The 27305-nt window shown below is 31.8% G+C and overlaps 2 protein-coding genes across 18 annotated transcripts in view; one reads left to right on the forward strand and one right to left on the reverse strand.

Annotated features, from left to right (window-relative positions):
- The window catches only part of LOC105226582 (tropomyosin-2), a 45293-nt gene extending 23504 nt beyond the window's left edge, over positions 1–21789 (forward strand). For 3 of the 17 annotated variants that reach the window (XM_011205540.4, XM_011205528.4, XM_019990380.3), the window contains 5 exons: positions 6517–6587; positions 7992–8067; positions 10109–10171; positions 13152–13221; positions 14200–15826. In XM_011205540.4, the coding sequence (XP_011203842.1) occupies positions 6517–6587; positions 7992–8067; positions 10109–10171; positions 13152–13221; positions 14200–14282 (363 nt within the window). In that variant the 3' untranslated portion in view covers positions 14283–15826. Of the gene's footprint in view, positions 1–915; positions 1034–5605; positions 5677–6516; positions 6588–7991; positions 8068–8743; positions 8807–10108; positions 10172–13151; positions 13222–14199; positions 15827–16243; positions 17102–19841; positions 20227–20542 lie in introns of those variants that run through there. The other 14 variants (XM_011205536.4, XM_011205521.4, XM_011205537.4 and 11 more) reach the window with 12 other exon arrangements.
- Positions 17659–18490, reverse strand: LOC115066178 (fibroin heavy chain-like). The gene is made up of 2 exons (XM_049448637.1): positions 18445–18490; positions 17659–18392 (listed from the first exon to the last, which is right to left on the reverse strand). Exons 1-2 carry the CDS (start codon positions 18488–18490, stop codon positions 17932–17934), a joined length of 507 nt encoding a protein of 168 aa, XP_049304594.1. The 3' UTR covers positions 17659–17931.
- Positions 21790–27305: the final 5516 nt, after the last annotated feature.

Genomic DNA, 27305 nt, shown 5'->3' on the forward strand with positions numbered 1-27305 from the left:
GTAATGCTCTCTACGACGTGTATTTTTTAATAGTTATAAGTTTTATATGTATGCACATACATACATATGTATTATGAATGGAGACCACAGAGGCGCTTGGATATCAACGAGCCTTGTGGATTTCAACGTGTTTTCTACTGAAGTACATAATGTATAATAAAAACCTACTGTATAAGTTTTTTTAAGATATGCACTTTATGTTAACATTTTAAGCTCAAGCATTGTATAATATGTTCTATTGATGTTTTGAAAAACTAATTCAAATATTTCTTTAAGATGTGAATTATTGTTATTATTTTCATTTTAAAATTGATTTTAAAAATTTACAAAAAGTAATGTTAATTTGTAAGAATTCTAAGATCAAAAAGATTAAAGGAAATGTTTGAATTAATTAGAACATATAATTATCTAATACTTATTATAGACGCTTGAAAAGGCATTTATCTAACTCAATGAACAATTTTTTTTATTTATTTCCTACAATATTTATATAAACTCAATATGTGATCTTGGTAAAACACAACCTCAACGAAAATGGTTCGCTACTCAACTATATTATCTATATTCCTAAATTGCACGAAATTAAATCAAAACACGACTATTCCTTCTGTATAAATGTATGCAAACAAATATAATACAAATATATATATAAACAACGTATACCACCATTGCAACGTTTGCGCCTTCCATATGTTTTTATGTTGACACCAATTTTAAAACTGTTCCTGTATCTGTGTAACTACAACACCAACAACCACATGGCCGACGCACTGATGGAAACACCTGAATGCTGTGCTTGTGCTAAAATGCATCATCGCCGTCTTTTCTCAACATACCGTTGCTTGAACGGTCTCCTATGGGCATTGAAATCGATATAACATCAACTTCTTTATAACAATCTTGGATAACATGCAGCGCTCGCAAGATCCTTGAGAACCGCGCCCTTGCCGATGAAGAACGCATGGACGCCCTTGAGAATCAATTGAAGGAAGCTCGTTTCCTTGCTGAGGAGGCTGACAAGAAATACGATGAGGTGCAATATGATAAACCAATCATTGAGTTATTAGCTAAGCTTAGTTGTTCTATCGCTGAGTCGTCTTCATTCTTAAGAAACACCATACCCACTCTCACTACCAACAATGATATCAACAGCATCACCACTGCAAATGCAATTAATAATGTTACTAACACTAGCGATAATGTAAATGTAGTAATAGGCACTGATACTGACACTGACGCTGACGCTAAAACGGACGTGAAAACGAATACAGTAGAAGACTCTACTGACGCTGCTAATGTTGATACAAATATCAACACAGTGGCACCAACGCCCTCACAAGTAACTTGATTTTGCAATTGTCAACATACGAATAAACTCAAAAAAATAAGAGTAACAATGCCAATTTCTTGCAATAGCAATAGCATATGCATTAGTTGAGAGTTGATTGATATAAATGATGACTAGTAGAGAAGTAAAAAAAAATAAAAGGACTTGTCGATGATGACCAGATAAATAGGTAAATGACCAAACCAAATACATATAATATGTAAATATGTATGTATGTGCTAAACGCTGCCCAACAGTTGTTAGCTGCAATCTTATGTGACTACACGCAAAGTAAAGGATCTCTTCTTTTTGGTTGTTGCTTTGTGTGTGTGTACACAAGAGAAAGAAATGTTGGAAACGGAACACAGTAACTGATACGGATATGTAGGAATTGAAACTAAAGATAACAATAATTATTGTATAATAATTTTATACGCACTTTAATTAACTAAAACATATTGAAATTAGTTATTAAACTAATGAAACTTGTGCTGCTACTATGTTGTATATTCACTGAAAAAAGTAAAGAAAATTAATTATGTAAAACGTATAAAATATAATTATATCTATTATGTGCACTAACTTGAAATAAACAAAGTTAAGCGATATATGAGTGAAGGAACGATGAAAGTGCTGACTTCTACTCAAGAACAGTTTTTTAAGTAATGTAAGGTTGCCTTTGCTATATACAAATTAAAAAGTAACGATCAAAAGCGGAAGAAACTTCCTTAAAAACTCTTCCTAAATTTATATATTTACATATATATATATATATAATATATATATATATATGCGAACGATTTTAATTTAGATTTTTGAGATATTTCTTCAATCAAAAAAACAAAAAACGCATAGACTCAAAGTGTATTGCGGTTCAAAGTGGTGCCTAAATTTGCCTCTTACTATACATAACAAAAAAATAAAAAAAAATCTAGTATGCTGGAGTTATACGTCAAATGTTATACACGCGCGATAAAGATATTTGAAATTAAATTAATTATTGCAAAGTTTGGTCTTACCATTTTTTATTAATATATAACTTTATGATTTACTTATTGGTTATATGGTGAAATTTTATATTTCAAACTAAAAAAATACATTTTAAAATTTGCATATTCTCCTGCACACGCACCCTCTTTTTTTATAAAGTGTTACTTTTTACTTTTGTAACAAATAACTTAGCAATACTTAAAAATATTACAAAACGTCTACAAAAAATGTACATATCTAAATATGTAACTACTATAATTCAGAGATTTAATTTGGCCAGTTGTTTAAACAATTATATTTGCAAATGTTTATATACGTAAATTATCTACAAAATGTCAAATACTATATCAATTAATCTTGTATTTTATATTTCACATTTAAATTTTATATAACTCAGCACATAAAATTATTTAATTCTGTTTAAATTCATATGAATATAAATAAAAATAAAAGTTTAATTGATTCAAAGCAAAATAATGGAGACGATAGCACGTCTTTTTTAATGAAATGGGAGCAATGGGAGCATTTTTCTTCGTTGTTAGGTAATGGTTTTTGTACATTTAAAGGTATTAGATTTTTATAAAAATATTTATTATAGAAGGAATTTCATTGATTTCTTTAGGCAGGGATTAATGATGTACTGTTGGTTTTTTCAGCTTATAAGTTTCTTGTAATACGACACACGTTTTATTGAGAGTTTGTACAGGCTGTGTGGTGCTTGCCTGATACCATTTGCAATATTTTCTAGTTCAGACTATAGAAAATTATAAAACTTATACAAATATGTATATACTCAGTATGAAAACGGAATATGGGAGAAAACTGATATGGTAACTTATAATTGATCAGCTGCAGGCGATAAGATTACATTCTGTCGTTAGATTAGCAACAACATGACACATTTTTTTTGTCGCAACTTTATAGTGAACTGCAAAATATTTTTTTAGTTAGGTCTTCAATTGGTAATTTTTTGATCTTTGATACACCAAATTTAAATAATTTCTTGAGCAATAATGACATCAACACAACAAATTGTGTGTTAAATTTAAACTTTTTGAAGAGAATATTTTAGAGAACACACAAAAAGGCACAGGGTGCCTTTGAAGTACATTTTTTCGCTCAGTATATTATATTTGCCCAACACAAAATTATACGATAAACATAAATACATACATATCTTCGACTATTATTTTTTTCCTTTACCTGCATATGACAAATATTTTTGAAATGACTACCTTTATCTTTCGTCATATTTCACTTCCCCTTTTTGCGTATGTTTTCGCCAACGCTGTTGAGGGTTAGACTTTATCATACTTTCTTTTGTTGAAATTTCTTCAAATTGCCGGTGATTTCATCGTACCCTTTGAAATAATGAATCATCTGTTTGAACTGAAGTTTGGTTGGTATGGATTAGTTGGTTTGGTACTAAACCCGATTGTGATTCAATCAATTGCCATCTGACCTCAAGCTAGAGGCGAAGAGCTATTTGTGAACACAATTATGCTATGTGCCATGTAGCCATATGAGGCAATCTGATGCAAAGCTATTATTTGTTCAAGATCATGAGCCCTCGCTTGTTTCTTACTCACACGGTTGGCCTCTTGACAAGTTACAACCTTCTAGAATCACATACGAGTCGAATAGGCATAAATGTTGATGATACATGCAGAAAGTAGAGAAGTTGATATGAGAGAGACGCTGGAACACCTCCTGTGTATCTAGGAATTATGGCGAATACTTAACTAAATTGAGTCTACATCTGGCATTATTGGCCTGTAGGTATATGTATGGCGTGATTGCCGGCCGGTATAACCCAATCTATTTGTTCAGAAAGCAAAGTTGTACAGGTATGTACTAACAGAGCCAAAGAAATGATAAAATAAATATATTCACAGGCATATTTGTGCAGGTACTAGATACGTACACACTTCGCTTCTGTTAAATTCCTATAACTTCGTTAAGGTTTCATATTTTGATATTGTATTATACATTAAAGGATAGAGATAATAACGTTAATGGCAAATTTTTGATTTTGCTAATGTAATGACAAAACTAAATTGAACTACATATAGTGTCATTTGCGAAAAGTAAAGACTGACGCTTTCCTGACTTGCCTTAATATTTGGAAATAATCTGCAAAAATAAAAACTAATCAGATTATTTCTTTCCATGCATGATAAAAGTCTGACAAATGGAATTTTTTCACATCCTTTCAACATCTCAAAATTTTCGGTTTCACAAAAACAATTTTTAAAGTCTGCCTTAGAAATTGAGATATTTAAAATTGGCACAAAAAATTAAAATAGTACGATAATAGATTTGAATAAAATGAAAGCAAAATTGTATAGAAATACCTTTATTCTATATAATTGCAAAGGTTTTAATAATGTTATGCATATTTTGCCCGATAATTAAAAAATTTCTTATGACGACAGCAAAGTAATTTGTGGTTAAAAATAGATAGACCCATTATAACTACATAACTGTGCCACTGTTTTGAGATTAGACAGGTTCTAGAATATGAAGATTTTTGAAAAGCATTCTTTTAAATACAAACAAATTTAAGGGAAATTGTACAAAAACCATAATTATTTTTCATTATACTCAACGAAGAAATGCAATCCAGGGCTCACCAATCTATTAAAATATAGGTTTAAAAATTAGGGTACACAAAGTAAGCGCACAAGTTTTACTTACATCATTCGTGTATATATAGTTTTTTATTTTTATTTATTTTGTGAACAAATGTAAATGTGTATGACACAATTTGTTGTAGGTTATCATAATGTGAGTTGATAAAAAACATTAAGTACAAAAAAATTATAATATTCTTGATTAAGTTTATTATTTGCATAATTAATGCCTCTCTAACGTTCTGTGTAAAAGAGTGCAAACAATTTATAAATTGAAGTGAAGTACTTATTGAGTTTTACTTGTCAACTCAGAATATGCATACTTACATATGTATGTAATACTAATATATCAAATCAAGGTTTACATTTTAAAACAAAAGCGATGTTCTCGACTTAATAAGGACTGGATTTTGTGTTATCTGTACTTGCCTGCCTATTCATCTGTGTTCTTGCTTTTTGCTCGCCATTTCCTACGCAAAAATGCTCTTGATAAAAACTGAAATAAAGATTCTATGTACTGATAACTGTATATCTTTTGTATCTCAATTTTCCCGTATTTCCAACTATAATGTTTTACTATACAATATTTAATGTAAAACTTAATATGACAACAACTACAACACAACAACAACACGAACGCGTTAAATATCCAAAGGTTGCCCGTAAATTGGCCATGGTTGAAGCTGATTTGGAACGTGCTGAGGAACGTGCCGAGCAAGGAGAGAAGTACGTTTACTACACGAATGAATAACGCCAATTTTGCTCCACTGTCCTTAAAGCAGTTGGGCGCACTAACACAGTTGTTGTTGCTTTTGTTTATGCCCTAAATAAGACAATAAATACAATATGCATAAAAAAATATTATGGAAAAATGATAATTTTTAAAAATCAGTTTTAAGTATTCAGTTTGAATTTGTTATTGTTTTTTTAATACCCACGCAGAATCTGTTCTGCCCGACTAACTCACAAAAACGCAAGAAACCTAACCAAAAATTATTATTTTTTACTTTTTTTTTAATTTTAATTTATGTTTTGATGTTTTTACATAAATCTAATTATTTTTGCCTGAATGCGAGATTAGCTAGCTAGTTAGAGCAAAATTTTAAATGAATTGGAAAATGTGAATAATCAACAAAAATGTGCCAAATTTGTATTGCATGCGCCTATTTACTTGTATAGTAAAGTTAAAAAATTTTTACAGTCATTCAAATTCATGTTCAAAAATTAGTAGTAGTAAACATTTGCAGGCGTGCACATCAAACATTTTCACATTTCTCACATTCATAAAAATGAGAAAACAGAATTTGCACTTAAAATAGCAACTAATTGAATTTTTTTACTTTTTGTATGTATTATTGCCGCTATATGCTAACCAAATGATAACAAAAAAAAACGAAACGAATAAATGTTGTCACAAACATTAACACTATTCGCTCGCTCGCCTTGCCGCTGCCTTTGGCACTGACACAAACGCCCATAATTGTCCTGTTAAATGTCCTCTGTACATTACACTATGTGTTCGCTCCGCGCTGACAATTAAAAAATTGGAACCAACTAATAACAAAGGTTGCCAGAAAGTTAGTCCTCATGGAACAGGATTTGGAACGTTCCGAGGAAAAGGTTGAACTTAGCGAAAGGTTTGTGCCGCTTTTTATGTGTTTTATATTTTATGTATGCATTTTGATATTACCTACTAATAACTATTTATTACAAAACAAGAAGAAGAAAAAAAGTAGAAAAATTTAAGCCAATTTGAATGATTATGAAATTTACTTAAAAACATAATTTGATATTTAAAAAAAATATAGCAATCATAATTATAATAGCCAATTTGTTGTGGGGAACTCAAATAATTATGCGCCTATTGATCAAGAGAAACGATTTTTTTTATTATCTAATTCAAATTTTACACTTTTTGATGAAAACAATTTTGAATATACATACATACATACGTAAATGATTATGCTGATCATGCAGTCATTACTGACGTTTTGAGCTGCTGTGGTGTTTTCGTATAACTTTTCTTCGTTGCAAGAACAACAACTCAGTCTTTACACAAAAAAACATTGGACTCAATTGTTTTTCCTTTTTTATTAAATGATATTTCTCTTCAGAAAGCACATGTGTAAAAGCAATTCCTACCGCAAATGGCAAACAACTTGAGCTGGCACATCTATTGAAATAATCTCATTGCTATGCGGTGATTTTTTAACATATTTATTCGTTAACATGTTTTGTTGTTTTTTGTGCCATGATTTCTCCTTATTGTTATTTTGGCGAAACGGTGAAACGCCAACTGAATATTTAGAGATCGAAAAGGTGCACAAATATGTGTACCAACATACTTATATATCAGTATTTAATGTACTTTCAATATTTACCTATGCACACACATTCACGCGCTGTGTATTAATAATAATGAGCATCTGCCGCTGATTCGCCGGTTCCTACAGATTTGCCAGTCATTTAATCGGAATTACTACATATTTTCGTCTACATTTTGTTTTATTTTTTGGCGCTGGCAGATTTGAAAGTGACTGCCACACAGACCAATCTTGTTCGCAAAATGGATAACTGATTTTCAAGTGTCACTTGGATTTTTAAATTTTCATACACAATTCATCAATATATTGTAAACTGTGTACAATTTTTGTTCTTTGGGCTTTCAAAAAAAAAAAAAAAATCACAAACAAACATTCATATTTTTCCTAATTTCTTTTGAGTTATTGGCTAATTTATTTCGCCGTTTTTTGCGCTATCGTCAGGAATTTGATTTATTGACACCATTTTTTAGTGTCATTTGAAGCACTCGTTGATGTTGGCCATAAGCAAAAACTGTCGTTGTCGGCAGCAAATTTTGCATTTCATACTTTTCGAGGCAGTGATTTTGTACCCAAATAATTTAACATAGAAATTCGCATAATAAGTGAGTTCGTAATTAGACAAGTGTGTTTTTTTCCAAAAATTGGCTTCAACTTTTCTACGAATATACATACATAGCATTTCTCTTATTGATTATTTAAAAATCACTTGTTTAACAGCAAAATTGTGGAGCTTGAGGAAGAACTCCGCGTTGTTGGCAACAACTTGAAATCCCTGGAAGTATCAGAGGAAAAGGTCAGTATGCACAATATTTCGTATATGTATATAATTATATTTCTTTTAAGTTCTATTTCTTTATATTTATTTATATTTTACTTAATTCCATTGAATTTTCATTATATAAAAGATAATTTTTATAAGAGGTGTTATTCTGAAAGTCGGTTATTCCACACAAAAACAGACATATATACATATTTCGATTAACTAAAACTTAAACTTAAAGAATTTCGTTAACATAAGGTAATCATGTGCTAAATTATTGTTGCACTGCTGAAATAATAGCATATTCTATATTTATAAACACTTTTAATTCTACTTAAACTTATAAAATTAATTTCATTAAATTCTTAATTGTCGCAACGAATAGATAATAACAATTGTTTAAAAAATCTTTCTACACAACTTTCAGAATTGTACTAAATATTCCCTTAAAATAGAGAAATATTTATATCTTTATTATTACTTTTTAATTTTCTTTGTTTTTATTATTGTTTTATTTTTTTCTTTTGTTTTATTAAGTATAAAAGTTTTACACTAAGTATTGAAACTTTTTACAAAATTTATTACAACCGAATTTTCTAATTTAAAATATTCATAAATTTTTTGCAAAAAAACTCCATTACTCCCCTGATTTAACGCTAATTCTTCTAAAAACTTAACTTCGTCGACTTCGCTGTTTAACCAAATAAAGGCCAATCAACGTGAGGAAGAATACAAGAACCAAATCAAGACCTTGAACACCCGTCTAAAGGAGGTACTATAAATAGTAGCAATTTCAATTGCAGTTTTTGCGAATTCAATAAAAAATGGACTTAAATTTAGCGGAAACAATGTAAACTGCGAAACAGCGTTAATTTTTTTTATCAATCCAAAAGAAGGATTTTACGACACTTTCTTTAAATAATATGAACTTTTATAATAGGCTCGGTGATTATTAAAAAAATCATATATTCGAAAGGAAAACTTTAGATTTTCACGACGTAGCTGACTGAATTCATCGAATTGTTATTGCTGTTGCAATTCTGCTCGTCTTGAACAGCTTCTACATTCAACATTTGATTTTTTTTTAATATAGGGACCACATTGTCACGTTGGTTCCTCTGTTCCCTCTGCGTTTAATTTTGTTGAACATATTATTGTTTTACATACATATACATATATGTATTTATATATTCGATTTAATGTTACATATAAAAAAAAAATATATTGATTAGCCTCTAACATTAAATCAAGCCTCTGCTCAAAACATAAATTATATATAATATAGTTTGCAATGCATATAAAATATCTACCGATTTGTTGTTCTTATTGGTTGTAATTACTACAAATTGTTTTATTATCAATAATTTAATTCATTTTCAGTTTATTTGTAATTAAAAAACTTATGATTAACCTGTTAATTTAAATAATTTTTTCTTCCTTTATTTTCATGTGTTACCCGCTCTGCTTGCTTGCTTGTTGTTGATTTGTACTTTTTGTTGTTGTAATACTTAATCATGATTATTGCTGCATTCCACGACAAAACAAAAACACTGCACACTTATGTGTTGACGGACTGAATTATATATTCGCCGGCAACAATCAATGCAACAACAAATGTATAAAAAATAAAACGCCGACAACAACAATATTACCACAACTGCTACACCTCTGCTGCAATCTAATACTAAATAAAATTAATAAAAACGCCAAATCTAAACGTTTCTTGCACGTAAACGTTTTTGTTGTTTTTGCACATACTACTTCTTTTCTGCAACATTTAATGCGCTCAAATGTCAACGAAAAAATTAAAATAAAATAACACTACTGCCAAACGCTCACCTAATAACCAATATGCACCTACTAAAATGACAACATATTTATTTGTTTTTTTGTCTACTTCGTGGAAATGAAAAAAAAAAACACAAATAAATAAATAAAAAATACCGAACGCAATATTTGACCAATATTATTGTTGACTACTGGCGGCGGCCTTTTTTATTAAAATATCTACGTATTGTGTTTGCTAACCCGCTGTTCTCCTTGACCATACATAAAAATGTGTCATAAATTATAGGCCACGCAAAAAGAGGAAACTTTCGAGAGTCAAATCAGACTTTTGGATCATCAGTTGAGAGAGGTATTAATGCGTTTTATTGAATACTTAAATTACTTGCCAGTAGTATTCTTTTTTATTGACAAATAACTGGCTATTAAATTTAGTATTATTTCATGTCCTTTTTTAAGTAGCTTCCAAATGGTGGATGGGTATTAATATTTATTAAGGTGTGGGTGTAACAAACTATTAATTTTTATGATAGTACTCAGTTTGAGAGAGAAAATTAAATTTAAGATTAGAGAACTAAGGGCTTTTCTGGATCGTTAAATAAATTTATTTATTTGTGCAGTAAGTCTGCACTTTTATATTACCAAAGTCAAAGAGCGCTATATAAATTACTTTTTTAAATAGGATTTCAGATACTCAAAAAGGTTTAAAAAATTTATAAGCTTCACCCAAAATAATAATTCCATAATTAAATTAAACATTATTTGTTACTTCCATAATTTCTTTAAATTGAAGCTCTTCTCTTTATGTGGTGTATCCACGTTCGTCTCTTGATTTATGCGAATATGAGTTTTAAAAAGCTTAAAAAATTGTAAATGGTTAGTATTTATGTTCTTTCCTTGTCTAACAAATTACTTTCCAATGCTACTTTAATTTGAGCTTCCCCATTTTATACTACTTGTTGTATTGTTATTATGCGACCTCCATGCTTGAAACGTGTGAATATCACAGCATAAATATTTTATGCAATCAAAAAAGTATACGATATTATATACATATGTATATATATTTATGTATAAATGTATAATATCGAATTGCACAAATTGTTATTCTCAATTTTAATTAATGTACATAAAAATATAGGGTCCAATGTAAATTTTTGTAATATACATATGTAACCTGAGCTTATTTTTCTATTTTTTGTGCTAATACACATACATACTATATTTACATAATATTCTTTTTTTAGTTTCTCTGCCAATAAAGTAATTTATAGAGTAGAGTAGTAAAATAAAAGTATAACAGTAATTAGATAGCGAATCTATATGTACCCAAACAACAACAGCGATCACCACACAACAGAAAAATATATCATGGCAAGTAATAAATTAAATATTAAACAATTCTACAATCGATTTAGAAAAAACCAAAGAGAAGCTAAAATAAAACATGCCACAAGATAAACCAAACATTTGGCAGTGATAGCTTAAATACTCTCTCTTGCATTTCCACACAACCCCAGAACTCACCACAAAAAAAAAGTTGATTATGATTATTATTAAAGTTTGTTTTGTTTATTTTTTTATTTAATTTTTGTTTTGTTTTGTAAAACAGCATTTAAATGTCCAGTCTAATTTAAATGTAGTGTACACTTGCATAAAATTGAAAACAACTTTTTGTGCATTGATTGAAAATGGCTGCGAAATATTGCAAAAAAGTTTAAACAAGAATAAATAAAAGCAGCAAATATTTCTAACATCACTGTTTGTAGCGGCGCTGATGACCCTCCTTGAGGCATTGCACGCCACAGTGTAGTGCAAAATGTTTGTGTGCCGCCTTTATTATGATTTCCATAAAAATTTTTGTTTGTATGATGTTTCCACTATAATATTTCTTGTTAGCAGTATTTACATTAATTCTTACTTCGTTCCACCTTCACATTTGTGGTTTTAACTTGTCATAAATTGCATAAGTTTTGCATTTTTATATAATTTATTTCCCGTTACTTTTAATCGAAACTCAAAAATTAAAAAGAAATATATGCATTCAAGCCCACATTTAAATTATTAGAGCAGAGTTTGAAAAAAATCAGTTCGGTAGATATTTTGTATTATTTGTGCACCAGGTAAAAAGAAAGTATTACAAAATTAAATAAAAGTGATATATTTTTCTTTTGTGTTTGTGTGCGTCGCCGTTGCATCATCACGTTGTTTGCTGCGTTCCTTCGTTCATGTTTAGGCTCGTGAAGCGCAAAAAGAAAGCGAAAAGGAGATTTTTCAAATGAAAATTAATTTAGAAACTGTAAGTTGTACTTGCCCCAGTGTGTGTAGTTATTTTTTTCGCATAAAGCCACACACAAGAAGTTTATTTCCATCGTAGATGCTGCTGTTGGCGAATACCGAAGCAAAAACTGTAGCAAATGTAGTTGACAATTTAACCAAAAAAAAATTAATTATATAAAATTGTAGTCCTTTGCTGTCAACTTTTGTAGTCTAAAGTAAAATAAATTAGACAACGTATGAAGCTATAAAAAGCTTTGAAGTTGGTACTACTAGATCGTATCCCCGCCTATATAATTTCCAATCAAATTTATATAATAAGTTGTATTTTAGTAAAGAAACATGAGTAAGTTAAACACACCTTTAGAATCAAGTGTTATAACCATGTGATTAAAAAAAAGGAAGTAAAAAATAACTGTGAAGTATTACTGACCATATTATTTTGCAATTAACATTATTATTTTATTTACGAGTTACGAATTAACAAGATATTTAATATTATTTTAACAAAAAAAATATTATTAATAATTATAACAAAGAGTTAAATATCGTATGATTTGTTAGCCAGTAATTTTAAATGTAATAAATAGTAACCAAAATATAAAAAAGACGAGTGTATTGCACAGAAAACAATTTCGATAAAACATATTAACGCTGGTTTTGGTAGTATTTGTGAAGCTTTTATCCCCTGAAGTGAACTGATAAATTCTAAAATGTTGCAGTGACAAGATGAATACGGAATAATATTCACTTTTACTTAAATGTAAAAGTGAAGTAATATTTGGCGTCATTTGAGTTCAAAAAAAAAAATTGGTAAAAATTGCAAAAAAGTACTTTTTAAATATGATACAAAAATTGAAAACAAAAAATCTGTTACTGCACATTTTTGCGTAGTCCATATTTTATTGATTTTCAAATAAATTTTTAAAAAATATTTCTCACACCATCAAATTATTTGAACAAAAACTAAGAAATTTTTATTTACATTTTCCTCACGAACACAAATTTCTACTCGTTCATCAAATTGAATATTGACTTTCAAACGCTACACTCAGGCTGAAGCTCGTGCTGAATTCGCTGAACGTTCCGTTCAAAAATTGCAGAAGGAAGTCGACAGGCTCGAAGGTATGTCCATTAAAGACTTTTTCCATTTAATTTTAAGTATTTAAAGTATACATTTTATAAAAGCAGAATTACATATACATGCATATTTTTAGTAGTATTGTTAGTATACATATAGTAGCACAATAATTACAATTTTTGCTGTAGTAAAATATATTTTGTATACGAATTTGTTTATTACATAAATTTCATAATTTTTGAGAAAATCTTTGAAGTTGATATTAATTATTTAAGTTTTATTTGATAGGCAACAGCTAGTTCACACAGCACATAACACAGTTAGCAACATTATCACATCTGTGTTATCCTTTTGTTAGTGCTTTTCAATGTTAAAAAACAAAATTTTTGTATTTAAATATTTAATTAGTGTAATGTTTGAATATAATTTTTTTTATTTAAATTACCATTGTATTTTAGAGTTATGCCAGAGAAGTTACTTAAAATTATATGTATTGTTTACCTATATGTATTTTTATTCACAATTTTATATGTTATATGTATGTTATTATAATTGATTTTTATATCTTTTATTTATTATTTGAACCAACGTTATTTTATTTTTGATTGGAGTTGTGCAACTGTGCGCTGCGAAATCGATAACTAAGTCGTTTGTTGCACATCTCTTTTCGATTATATTTTCAATTTACTAAAATTTGATTTTTTTCATTTTTTATGCTTTCCCGCTCGCTCGTCTACCTGCTCCGCCTACTGCCTGCTGTATAAATTATGAAAATATGCTACTAAAACTAAATTATTATCGTTAAAACATAATTATTTATTTATTTATTTTTTTATTTTATTTATTTCGTGTTTAATTAATGCTGTTAAATGTTATGTAATTCTTTAAAAATGTTCCTTTGTTTTTATGCTTTATTTTTTGATGCAAATTTATTTACAATAATCTTATGCTAAAAACCATACACTTACTTACTTATATAAACGCGCTCAAATATCGCCTGAAATTAAACTAAATCGGTTCAGATGATCTGGTAAACGAACGCAATAAGAACAAACTGCTGCAGGAAGAGATGGAAGCCACTCTGCATGATATTCAAAATATGTGAATATCATAAGCCACATCAACGCCACTGCCACTCCCACTCGCTCTCCATTGTGGCCTCCTCCTTCACATGTATACATGCAAACATACTTACATACTTACTGTTTTAGTATGATAAATCAATGAAACCGCTGCATAAAATAACCACAACAAAAACAACCATTGTAATAAAAAACAGCAACTCGATGATGTCTACAAAAGTATGCAAGAATACATATATACATACATAACTACATACATATATAGTGCCTTTGCTGTCGTATACGGTGGCTAAAAGGGCCTCCTAAAAACGAGCCGGCGGAGTGGGCATCCTTCCATAATATTAAAGTAATTAAATAATTATAATTATTAAAAAAAAAAGAAAAAAACAACGTTTTGTTGCAAAACGAATAGTGCAGCGTTACATAAACTAGAGCCACAACAGCAATATTAAAATATTTAAAAAAACAGTAGAAATAAATCGCAATTTTTTTAATTTTTTTTGGTTTGGTTGCGATGGGTAGTAGCAACAAATAATTCCATTCATTTCCATTTACAAAGTTTGTATGCAATACCAATTTTTCTTGATAATTATTGTATAATTCTACTAAGAAAATTGTAAATTATTTAAGCTCGAGTCTAAATTATATTATTGTATTTCGTACATTCCAATTATTGTGTGAAAAAATTCCGTTTTACGTATACAAAAATGTATTAACTTTTCCGCTTCAAAAGAGTGCTAAAATTTTAACGACATACTATATGTAGTTGATAAAAGTAAACGAGAAATGTTAAAATCTATCCCTATATAAACCGATGCAAAGTACTTTTTATTAATTGACATTAATTTATTAATTATTTTGGCAATATTTTATTTTTTTTTTTTATAAAATACTATAAATTAGCGTTTTGATATTTAATTTGTAAATTTTTTTTCTTATTTTTATTTTTTTGAAATCACCATTATGCGCCTGTTGCTAAGAAACAATTTAAAGATTTCAACTAAAACATATACATACATACACTACGTACATACAAATAATGTTATAACAAATGCATTATTTCTTGAGTGAGGAGACATTAATTTATAATTTTATTTTAATTTAAACATTTATTGTTCTGTGCGCTCGTATGTATTTTTCTGTTTAATGTTTAAAGCAAGACAAACAACTACTTCTATGTATTAATAATTATTTACTTGATTATTTTAAAGTAAAATACATTTGCAAAAAAGACAAAACTGAAAATGTTTATAATTTTATGTGTAATATTGCTAACATTTAAGTATATCTCCCACTGCCCTACTTCTCTTTCCTATCCTTTCCCTTGAACTCCACATCCCACGATCCACATGTAGACATTCAATTAGGAGAACAACATACATAAATAGAGAACAATTGTAAAAAGCAAGCCTACAAATTGTTACAGAAACGCAACTCTTCGCTCGAGTTACATATTTACACGAGTTCAATCAAAATAAGAAGGCAATTATTTATATTTTTCCAAGAAATGCATTTACATATGATTCAGCTGCAATTTGCACAAATAAAGTATTTTTCCAAAAATAAACTGTGCATTTTAAATGAGCATCCCCCGTACGAATAACTGTTAATGTTAAAAAAGTGTTCTAGAGTAAATGTGTTATAAATTCGACGTGTTGTGCTATTGTAGTCCCGCCCAATTTGGGAGTCGTCGCTTTAAAAACATTTATGTACATGTTTACAGTTAGGTTGTCAACACTTTTGCAGGAAAAGTTCGAATTATGTATGCTTTTAGGGTTAATATAATGATTTTAAATTTCTTTTTATTTTTTATTTTATTCATCTTGCCTCACCAACGCCGTTATGTTTACTTTACTGCTAATCGTTAACTTAACCACAACAAAAAACCCGTACAACCAAAACCAATCTACCAACCAACCCAACAACCATTCCAACGTATAATTAACCTACCGACGTCTTTGCACTACGTCGTCTGCCAAACTAGATGAGATGATCATAGAAAAGGAGCACTACGCCTTGATCGGCGACAGTCTCGATTTGGCATTCGTTGATTTGATGGGTATGGAACCATTCTACACCGACCGTAATCCCAAACCGCCAACACCAAAAATACCTACACCAACGCCTGAAGAAATCGCCGCTGCCGAGGAGGCGGCAGCTGCAGCTGAAGCTGCTGCTAAAGCTGCGGCTGAAGCGGCCGAGCGTGGTGAGGCAGTTGAAGGTGCTGCTGAAGGTGCACCGGCAGCTGGTGAGGGTGCAGCCGTTGCAGCTGAAGTGGTACCTGAACCAGCGAAGGAACCCACACCACCACCACCACCTCCACCACCATTTGAATATGCCATCGATTTGCCACCGGAGGGTGCTGAAGTGCCATATGTTAAGAACTTTGATCCCAATGCAATTCCACCACCAGTCGAGGAAGCACCAGCGGAGGGCGCCCCAGTAGCTGAAGGTGCTCCACCTGCGGAGGGTGCACCAGCACCAGTTGCGGAGGGTGCTGCACCTGCGGAAGGGGCCCCAGCTCCAGCGGCTGAGGGAGCACCATCATCCGAAGGAGCTCCTGCACCAGCACCAGCTGCCGAAGGTGCACCACCAGCCGAAGGAGCACCGACAGCTGAAGCTGCACCTGCCCCGGCTGCTGACGGTATTCCTGCTCCAACAGCAGAAGCTCCAGCCGCTGAAGCACCACCACCACCACCTGCGGAAGCAGCACCAGCTCCCCCAGCTGATGCCCCACCAGCATAATTGGATACTTATACTAAACGATCGTCAAATGAACTACCATGAAATTGAATACTGTGATTAACTGCGATTTTCCACAATAAAAAATTAAAAAGAACAATTTTTTTCTACAAATGAAATACGATCTCGGATTTGCAACCTGCTCGACGATTTGTGATATGCTGCCTGAACTGAGCTCCTGCTCTTCTGTGTCTTAACGTCTCGTCCCTCTTTTGCTTGACTAATAAAACAATTTCCACTAACAAACCAGCCAAAAATCTTCCACCTTACAACTTCAAGACATTCTTCGCACTTTTTTACACCCTCATCAATATTTAATTGGCTCTACTATAAGCTTTTCTATTTTATTTGTTAATTTCTAATTAAATTGCACATTATTATATTTTCAATCTTTTCACTGCTCGCATGTTCTTGCTACTATCTTCTCGTATTTTTGCTCATCAAATGATCATGCTATCGCAAATAAAAAATAAAACACAAAAAACATTCTGAACGCGCGAATACTGTTCTGAAAAATCAAGATGATTTAATTGTTGAGAAGGAGCGTTATTGTCTCATCGGCGACAGTCTTGATCTGGCGTTCATGGATTTGATACCAGGACTTGAACCATTCTGGACACCACGTAATCCCAAACCGCCAACACCTAAACTGCCAACGCCGACACCCGAGGAAATTGCCGCGGCCGAAGCTGCCAAAGCTGAGGCAGAAGCAGCAGCGGCTGCAGAAGCGGCGGCAGCGGAAGCAGGAGCCAACGCACCCGAAGGTGAAGAGGGTGCAGCAAGAAGAGCTTCTGGTGCGCCTCCAGCTGAGGGTGCACCAGCAGAAGCTGAACCAGTTAAAGAACCAACACCACCACCGCCACCACCACCACCGTTTGAGTACTCCATCGATTTACCACCAGAAGGTGCTGAAGTGCCATTCGTTAAGAATTACGAACCACCACCACCAGGCGCAGAACCAACCGAGGGCGAAGCTGCTCCTCCAGCTGAGGGTGCTGCACCAGCGGAAGGTGCTCCAGCAGCACCAGAAGGTGGTGCACCTTCTGCGGAAAGTGCACCAGCTGCACCTGCAGAAGGTGCAGCGCCAGCAGCAGCTGCACCACCACCAGCTGAAGGTGCACCAGCAGATGCTGCCGCTCCTGCACCAACTGCCGAAGCGGCTGCGGCACCACCTGCTGAGGGTGCACAACCCGCGGAAGCTGCACCTGCTGCAGAGACAGCTCCCGCTGCAGAGGCAGCACCTGCTGCAGAAGTAGCACCCGCTGCAGAGGCAACTCCCGCTGCAGAAGCTGCGCCAGCCCCAGAAGCAGCTCCAGCGCCGCCAGCAGATGCTGCGCCACCCGCAGAGGCTGCACCAGCAGCTGAAGCCGCACCAGAACCTGCGCCCACCGCTTAATTTTTAATCATAATAAAACTAAAAAACCCAAACTATCCCTTAAGCACCTGGTGTGCAGGGCGCGAACCTCTTCTTTGGGCGTGACAATGTCATAGGCGTTAAACACAGCCGCTACAGAAAGCTGCCAGTTTTAGTTGTTTGCATGAACGCGTTTAGTTTAGAGGATCCATAATTATTTACACACATACAATTCTTTGAATACCTACCTATTTAAATTAAAACTATGCATTTGTTATGTTTTTTCCTAATTTATTAATAATAAAAAATCTAAAAAAAATAAACTCTTTTGAGCCAATGTTAGGTATTGCATTGCTATGAACGAAGTGTTTTTGTCTTTGCTTCTTTCATATTTAATGCTAACAACGATTTGACAAGCTTGATTCAATTATATTTTTGTTTCGAGAAAACGCTATTTAAATAATATAAGAGCATACACCGCAAAATGACGCGGCAGCCGCACTAACAACTCAACATGCCGCTAAGCCAATATGCAAATGAAGCTGCTTTTGAACATTGCGCCGTCTAATGAAGCACGAAAGGTAAACTTTATTTTCATTTTTAGTTGATTTGCATTTTTATTTGTTTATTGTTTAAATATTTACGTTTTTTTCTTGAACTGGGAAAAAAATTGTTGATTTATTATTTTTTAAATAAATTGTTTTATTTTATGTGAGGAATATTGTTTATTTACAAATAATTATTTAAAATAAACTGTTTTAAAAAAAATGTTAAATATTTTGATAAGTTACATTGCGAAAATTTACAAAATTATACAATAATTTTTTGGTGTTGCCGGACTATTTCTTAATGGCAAAATATGATTGAGAGTTTTTGCAAACAACTTGCGTTCACTATTAAAAATCTTCTCAACATTCATGTTTAATGCGCGAAATATATTAATTATTTTTTTATCACATTTAGATTTCACTTTCACTAATTTTTATGGCACTCGAGATAAAATTTTTGGAGTTGTTTGAAATTAATATTAAAATTATATTTCGCATTGAGTCAGATACTGGATTAAAAATACTTTTGTATTAAAAATATTTCAATTATCGAACTAAACCACAATTTCGCATGCGAAATGTTCTTAAAAAAATTAAATAGGCCTTTTTATAGCCTTTAAACATAATATTTTGCATCAAAAATTTTACATAGTTTCCAAAAAAAAAAAAAATTGTTACATAATCTTTTCAATAAAATTAAAATATGAATATTAATATTAATTTATATTTTGGTTCTGTATGTATATGTCTTATTTAAGTTACTTTATTGCTTAAAACGTATACGTCCTTTAATTATATCTTCAATTTTATGTATTATTAGTTTACATAATTATGTTTTTTTTTTGTATGTGTTTGATGTCTTAAATATTATTTACATTTTAATTTTATTTACATTTAATTACTTTACACCTTTCTTTTAATCAAATCAACTTCATTAGACGACCTTGTCTTGGAGAAGGAACGCTACAAGGATATTGGAGACGATCTCGATACCGCCTTCGTCGAGCTCATCCTCAAGGAACAATAAACGCCTTACAACAATTATTGCCACGACAAAACCCCAAACAACAACTACAAGCAGCAGTAGTCCTAAACGAAAAGCAATTCAATTTTCTTTATGTGTTTATAGAATATATATTTAATTTGGTTAATGCAGCGGCGACGACTTGTGTATCAATATTCGTCGCTCGCTTACCGCAAATCGTTGATTTGTATTTCGTATTTTAGACACTTTTAAACTGTAGTTGTTGCCCTTGGGTAGTTGTAAAGCTCACTGAGATGATGTTAACCAAGAAAGCAAAAATATTAAATTGTGTATTTGTATTGATTTAGTTTTATTATTTGCATATTTTTCATTTCACTATACCACTAGAACTCGTATAAACATTTATGTAAAACCTATGCACGCTCTTGTAAAAAAAAGTTAAAAATAAACAAGCAATAAATTTTGATTTTACGAGCATATAAATGTTGAAAAAAGAGTATTTTATTTTCATATTAATAAATTATGATTTAACTGCAATATTTTGTGGTAAACAATGGTAGCAGATAAATTCGTTATTATTTCGTTCTTTTACATTCATCACTGACTTATATCTTTATCTCTTACATGCCTTGCCCCTGCAAAAAAAAAAAACAGCCGAAGTCAGCAAAGGCCTGGAAAAGTACAAAACCATTGCACAAGAGTTGGAATATGCCGAACTGAACAACTACTAAACATTTGCGCTATTACAATAGCTGTTTTTCGGCATAAAAAATATAAATACAAATTAAGCATAAGTGAAATCAGAAATTCATACACTCATTCAAATAATATATTATACTACAGTACCAGTGAACTGGAAAATGTAACGACGATAAATAAAACAATTCTCAAGCAAAACAAAAGGAAAACTGCAAAACTGCAACAAGGATGACATTCCAACTATAAACACATTCCAATTACAGAAGAATACTAAAACCAAAACAAAAAAAATAACAATATTAAATACAAATTAATTTAACATATAAACTGCCTTCTTGCTAATTAAGTAGTGAAACCATGCATTGGTATCAAACGATTTTTTATAATAAAGCAATTTATGCAAATTTATTTTAAGCAATGTGTAAAATGAAGCCTTCATATTAAAAGGAAGAAAATATCAAATCCCCATTTCCGAATTAGTTTTCGCCACTAACATTGTTGCTTGTGTATGTGTGCCGCAGCTTTCAATAAATCGAAAGAAGAATTTCCTTTCGCATAATCTTCAATACAAGATCCAAATAACCTTCAATAAAACTCAATAATTACACACACAAACATATATTTTTCTATTGTACTTTTAAGCTTTACTACATATTAATTTACATACATACAAACTAGGGCTTTTAAAATTATTGGAACATGAAAATCGATTATTCGAATATCCGATTTGTAACCTATTCCGCTTAGTCGAATAGTACCCAGAGCTCTAATACAAACCAACAAAACTGTGTAATCTTGTTCTGCTAGGAGGCAATTGCCTGGAAATTTTAATTCAAGTGTAATTTTTCTATTATAAAATCAAATACAATATATTGCATAATAGTTCAAAAACGGCGATGTCAAGTACACACATTTAAGCAAAAATATATACATATGTATGTATGTATGAATAAAAATTGCACATATATGTATGTGCATGAGTATGTATGTATTTAAGTGGTGTGCTTTTCTAAATTGCATAAATAAAGCGAAAACTATAAAAATGATTGTGTACTAATGTGAAAAACAAAAATACAAATTGTGGAAATGATGTTTTAATAAGGCATAATATATTTGAAAATATACATGTATTTATAAAAAAATGTTTGATTAACAAAAACGAAATAAAATAGTCGAATAGTTTTCGCAAGGCATTTGATGAATTCAAAGTGTTTTTCTTTATTGGAAAGTATTAATAAACGACTACAAATTAGACCGGAACTAATGGAAAACAGATACATATGTATAGGCCGCTCCTGCTGGTTTTGCGCAACCCGAGGAATTGTATCGTCAAGGAATATCAACTCGGCATCAATCGTCAAATTTATTTGGTGAATGTTTTGTGCCGTTATAACTACAATTTTTAAACTGTGTTAATCTGGTCCGGATTATAAAACCAAACAGTTACGAAACATCTGGATTCGCGGAAATGATACCTTTTGTAAAGCCAATTTTCTTTTTACTTTCAAAACAACACCTACCAGGTAAGAGAATGCAAATAATTGTGGTTGGCAACACAGCGTTTGCCCACAGTACATCTTCGCCGAAAGAGGAGAACGTCGCTTTTGAAAAATACACTACAAAAATGTTAGGCGATATAATTCCATTGAAAAAGCCATGAAAATGAAAATGAAATTTCGTTTCTATAAGATGCATTAGCACTGAATCCATATGGTTTGTTCTTAGTGTTAAAATACAGTATTTCGGACAAAGAGTTTTTGAGAAGATGGCTTTGATAAAAAAAATCGATAATACGGAATTTCATGTATTAACAAATCACTATATTTTTATTAAATAATGCTACTGATTCCCAGAATGAATCTTCGGAGATCCTATAAAATGTGTATATAAATGATCAGTAAGACAAGACGATTTAGCCTTATCCGTTTGTTTCAATCTGTCAATTTTTATACTCTTGCAACCTTTTCTTTACTCGTGTATACATCGCTTACGCGATTATAACCGAATTAACAACAGCGCGCCAGTCGTCTCTTCTTTTCGCAAGGTGGCGCCAATTGGAAAAGACAGCTCGCAATACCCGCAGGGGAAGCAGAGGAAAAGGAAGACCTCCACTCCTTGCAACCTGTTCTACAGAGTATTACAGTTTTGTTCAGCTAACGGTTGTACGTATCACTTAATACTAATCGAGATAGACATAGGGTGATATGTACGAGTATATATAAATGATCAGGATGACGAGAAAAGTTGAAATCCGGGTGACAGTCTGTAGTCCGTCCGTACGGCGTGGCCCCGTCTTCTAAGAAGGTTAATGTACATATCTCCTAAACCACTTAAACTGCAACAACCAAATTTGCTAAGCTTGAATATTATAAAAACTACTACCGGCAGAGTGAAAATTGGAGAAATCGGAAGACAACTTCGCTCTTTCCCCATATAACTGTACTGTTCAAAACTACTAAAAGCGCAGTAAATCAATAAATAATTACACCAGAGACATTAAATTTTACCTCCGAGATGGCTTGAGAGCCGATATGAAACTTGCACTATGGGCGTGGCACCGCTCACATTTTGGTGAAATCCCATATCTCGAAACCCGACTTAAATTTAGTACGTAGCATTCTTTTTACATTCTTATGTCACAGTGTAAAAGCGAAATTGGACTCCAACCATGCCTATTTTGGTGTAACAAATCTTATTTCAAATATGGGTTGTCAAAAAAGTTTTGCTGTATTTTCGCTAGTTGGCGCTGAAAGCACGTAGTTCTAGTTTTCTTCGTCGCATCGGGTCATGCTATTACCTTTTTGGAAAGCTTATTTCACGCGCTAACACGTGTTTGATTGATTGTCGTTTCTTTTAAGTCGTTCGTGAGTTATAGCGTCGCAAACATGGAGCAAAATAAAAAGAAAATACGGCAAATTTTACAGTACTACTACGATAAAGGCAAAAATGCATCTCAAGCCGCCAATAAAATTTGTGCAGTTTATGTACCCGATACAGTTTCCATTTCCACCGCACAACGTTTTCGTTCTGGTGTAGAGGTGGTCGAAGATGCGCCACGCTCCGGAAGGCCTGTCATCGAAAATTGCGATAAAATCGCTGAATTGGTCGAAAGAGACCGGCATCAAACCGTTATAAACCATTTGAAGAAGCTTGGAGTCACTAAGAAGCTCGATGTATGGGTGCCACACGAATTGATTCAATTAAACTACCGCAAGACTTTTTTGACAAACCAATATATGGGTCAGTGTATAAGTTTTATATAGTGTGTGTATATAAAAAATTTCTTAAACTCCGAACTATTGCTTCCCTTTTGGTGTTCCAAAACAATTATTATTGCAAAAATGGGGTAATATTTTCGTTAGCCTTACTTTGACCCTGTATATTCGATTGATGCTTCAATTTTCAATTTCTGACTTTTGGAAAACCAAATGTTTATCTCAATTTGTTTACACAGAGTATATATGTATATGTTGCTTTTGTGGAATAACGTTCTGGTCAGTGTTACTCGCCAGAAGGCAAATAGTAACAAATATGTACAAGTGGGCGTGTGCGTGGGTGTTAGGGTCATAAAAACGATTTGTATTTACCAAATAATGTGGAAGTTTGATACATATATATATTTTTTGTACTATTTGAGGGGTAGCCCACACACAACTGTTGATTTTGATTTGGTGTATTAAGAGCACTTACTACTTCGCTGCTTCCCTATCGAAAGTGATATTGGTTCTTCGTGTTGAACATTTTTTAGAGAAAATTATTCAGATAGTTATTTAAAAAACAAAATTTATTTCTTAACTTATTCTTTTCTTAGCTCGAAACACTTGACTCAGTAAAGCTCCAACTTACCCTTTTCCAGAGATCTACAAATTAGTTGGTCTTTTATTATTTTAACACAATTCATGAGCGGTTTATAAATATTTGTTTATTCCAAATAAGTTTACTGATATCAACCGCTTGTGATAAAATACAAGTTAGTTACAATGTGGCTACCTTGTAGTAGTATGTACTCGAATTTGGTTATACTAAGTTGTTGCCGAATTTTCCTCGTAGTTTCCCATTATTAACAATTTGCTTTCGTTTTATGGCAGAGCCTATCGAATTTCTGCCCATTTTCGTTTTCTATGACATTTAAATTAGCAAAGAATTTGTACTAAATTACTTCACAAAATAAATTAAAATAAGGAAATCAAAAGACTCAAAATGCAATTCTTGCAAGAGCTTACAAAGGCCCACAAGCAAAAGGTAGCTTCAAATTAAAAATATATTTCATAAATGCAAAAATATTTTTAAATAGCACGATTTGAAAATTAAAAATATTTTTTCTACTAATGGCTGAGTATATGAGTATATGACAATGTATGGATATGAGCAGCAAAATACTATATATATATGTATTTAAGTCTGCCAGCAGCGACCACTTTTTGTTTCAAAATTAAACAAAATAAATGCGTAAATATAAATATATAGGTATACTTTCAAGTATGTATATAAGTATACACACATTTCAAATGGCAGCGAAATGGCGAAAGCTTTGATCGCCGGCCAACAAATACGAAATATTTGTGAATGTTGCGGGTAATTCGGCTATTTTTATAAACGAAATGGCAAAACATGCGAGGCAACCGAAGGAAATATACAATAATATAATTTGAGTGAGGAAAATGCGAGCTGGTGAGTAAAATTAATATAAAAATACGAAAGAAAGCAATATGTTGAGGTAAATAAAAAAGTGTTTAGTACATTCTCATATTTTTGCATTTAGCTATTTTCCAAATAAGCAATAAAATGGACCAAATGCAAGCAATATTTTACAGCTTACACTAGACATTTTAGCTCATATCAGGTCAAAAATAATCAAAAATATTCAAATGCAACACCAATGCAGCGTTTATTAAAATCGACGTTTATATTAATAGAAGTATAGTTATTTTAACCGGTTTTGAGATGATTTACTCCAAACCCAAAAAACGAAAAATTAGACTTACAATTTCCAAAAACTGGATCTATAACTTCATTATAACTACAACTACAAATTATAATTTACCATCCTTCGATAGTTCATAACACTGATATTATTTCATTTTGATAGCATTAGGATTAGGTTGGTCCGATTATTGATTGATGGGCGATTCTTGCTTGACTCTAAAGTTATGCCGCATCTCAAAAATTATGATACCAAATCTGGCAAAGGAGTATGTTTAATGCTCCAGCATATATAGTATGTATGTACCTATGTGGCTATAAAATGTTTTTGTTTGTTTGTTTTCAATAGTAATTAAAAAAAATCTGTAGAAGAAAGTATTTTTCTTTTTTGGCGTTAGAAATGCACCTTATGCTGTTCTATTGCAAGTAGGAAACGCCCAAAAAGACCCCGATTGTTGTATCAAAATATCCAGAATGAAGCCCAACTAATACCACTTAGCGGCAATAATCTCCAAAGCTACTCGAGATCTGAGCTTCTACGACAAACATATTTAAAGCTCTGCTTACTTACACTTTATGGTCGTATGATATGCACTTACTTCATCAGGTTTCAAGCGCTTTTATTGTATAAATATGACTAAAAGAACCAATCAAAATAGTTGTGATATTTTAATTCGGCGATACTCTTTCATATGCCATCGTAAATTATCAAAATGTAGAATTTAAAAATGCACCTACATATGTATTAAATTTCATGTGGATATCTCAAAAACTGACGAAGAAATTTTTATAATCTCTAAAAAATAAAGTTCACTTAAAACATGGCTTTTTCAAAATAGGTTTTAGACTCATATACTCTTGGGCTCCCTATAAATCAACCCGCTCTAGTACATGTAAGGTTTTTTCTTTTAAGTAGATGAACGCTTTTAAAACTTAAGTTTTATTCGTTAATGATATTTTTTAGTTCTAAGAGTAGAAATACCCCAAATAAACTGGGGAATCCTTTGTTCTGGTTATGTATACACGGCTGTTTTGGAAACGGCACTGAGATATGAGTTTCTTTTTGCAATTCGTTGGAACTATATTAATTAATGTTTTTTATGAGTTTTTTGCTTTAACGGCACTTGACCCACTTTCAAGGAAATAGTCGATTTTTGAATAATTTTTCCAATTATTTTGACACGAAATGTCGCCAAAGTACATATCATAGTTTTTATGCGTTAATTTTATGTACATAAAACAAATGTTCTTACATTCCTAAATATTTTGTATATTTTTTTTCTTTTGCATCATTTACATCTTATAGAGCTGCTAACACATAGTATCAATGGACTAAGCGAGTTCAGCTTGTATGGAAAATTCAGTGAGTCAATTTTCATCTTTCCAAGCATACACTAACATTTGGCCGTCTTAATACATACAGAGATATATGTATTATATATGTATATGAGTGTCTCACAATTACTGTATGAATTTGTGTCTAATGGAAGAGATCGCACATATTTGTACATACATCCTACATACCCACTTGAGATCCTAAAGAGTTGGTGGCAAAGACGTGTGTGAGGCTACGCTATGGACCCGATCATATACTAAGTATCATATGTACTGTCGGGAAATATTTATGTGAAGTTGTGAAAACGTACATGTCTGTATGTACGTATGTATATATGTATGTGCAATGGAAACCTACATACAGGTGTCTATGCGCGCACAGACATACAAGCATTTCCGATTTGGCAAGGAAATTTATCTGCTGTATGCCTGAGGTAATTTTCAAATGTAACGGGAAATT

Source organism: Bactrocera dorsalis, chromosome 2 (assembly GCF_023373825.1).
Source record: "Bactrocera dorsalis isolate Fly_Bdor chromosome 2, ASM2337382v1, whole genome shotgun sequence".
Taxonomy (NCBI): Eukaryota; Metazoa; Arthropoda; class Insecta; order Diptera; family Tephritidae; genus Bactrocera; species Bactrocera dorsalis.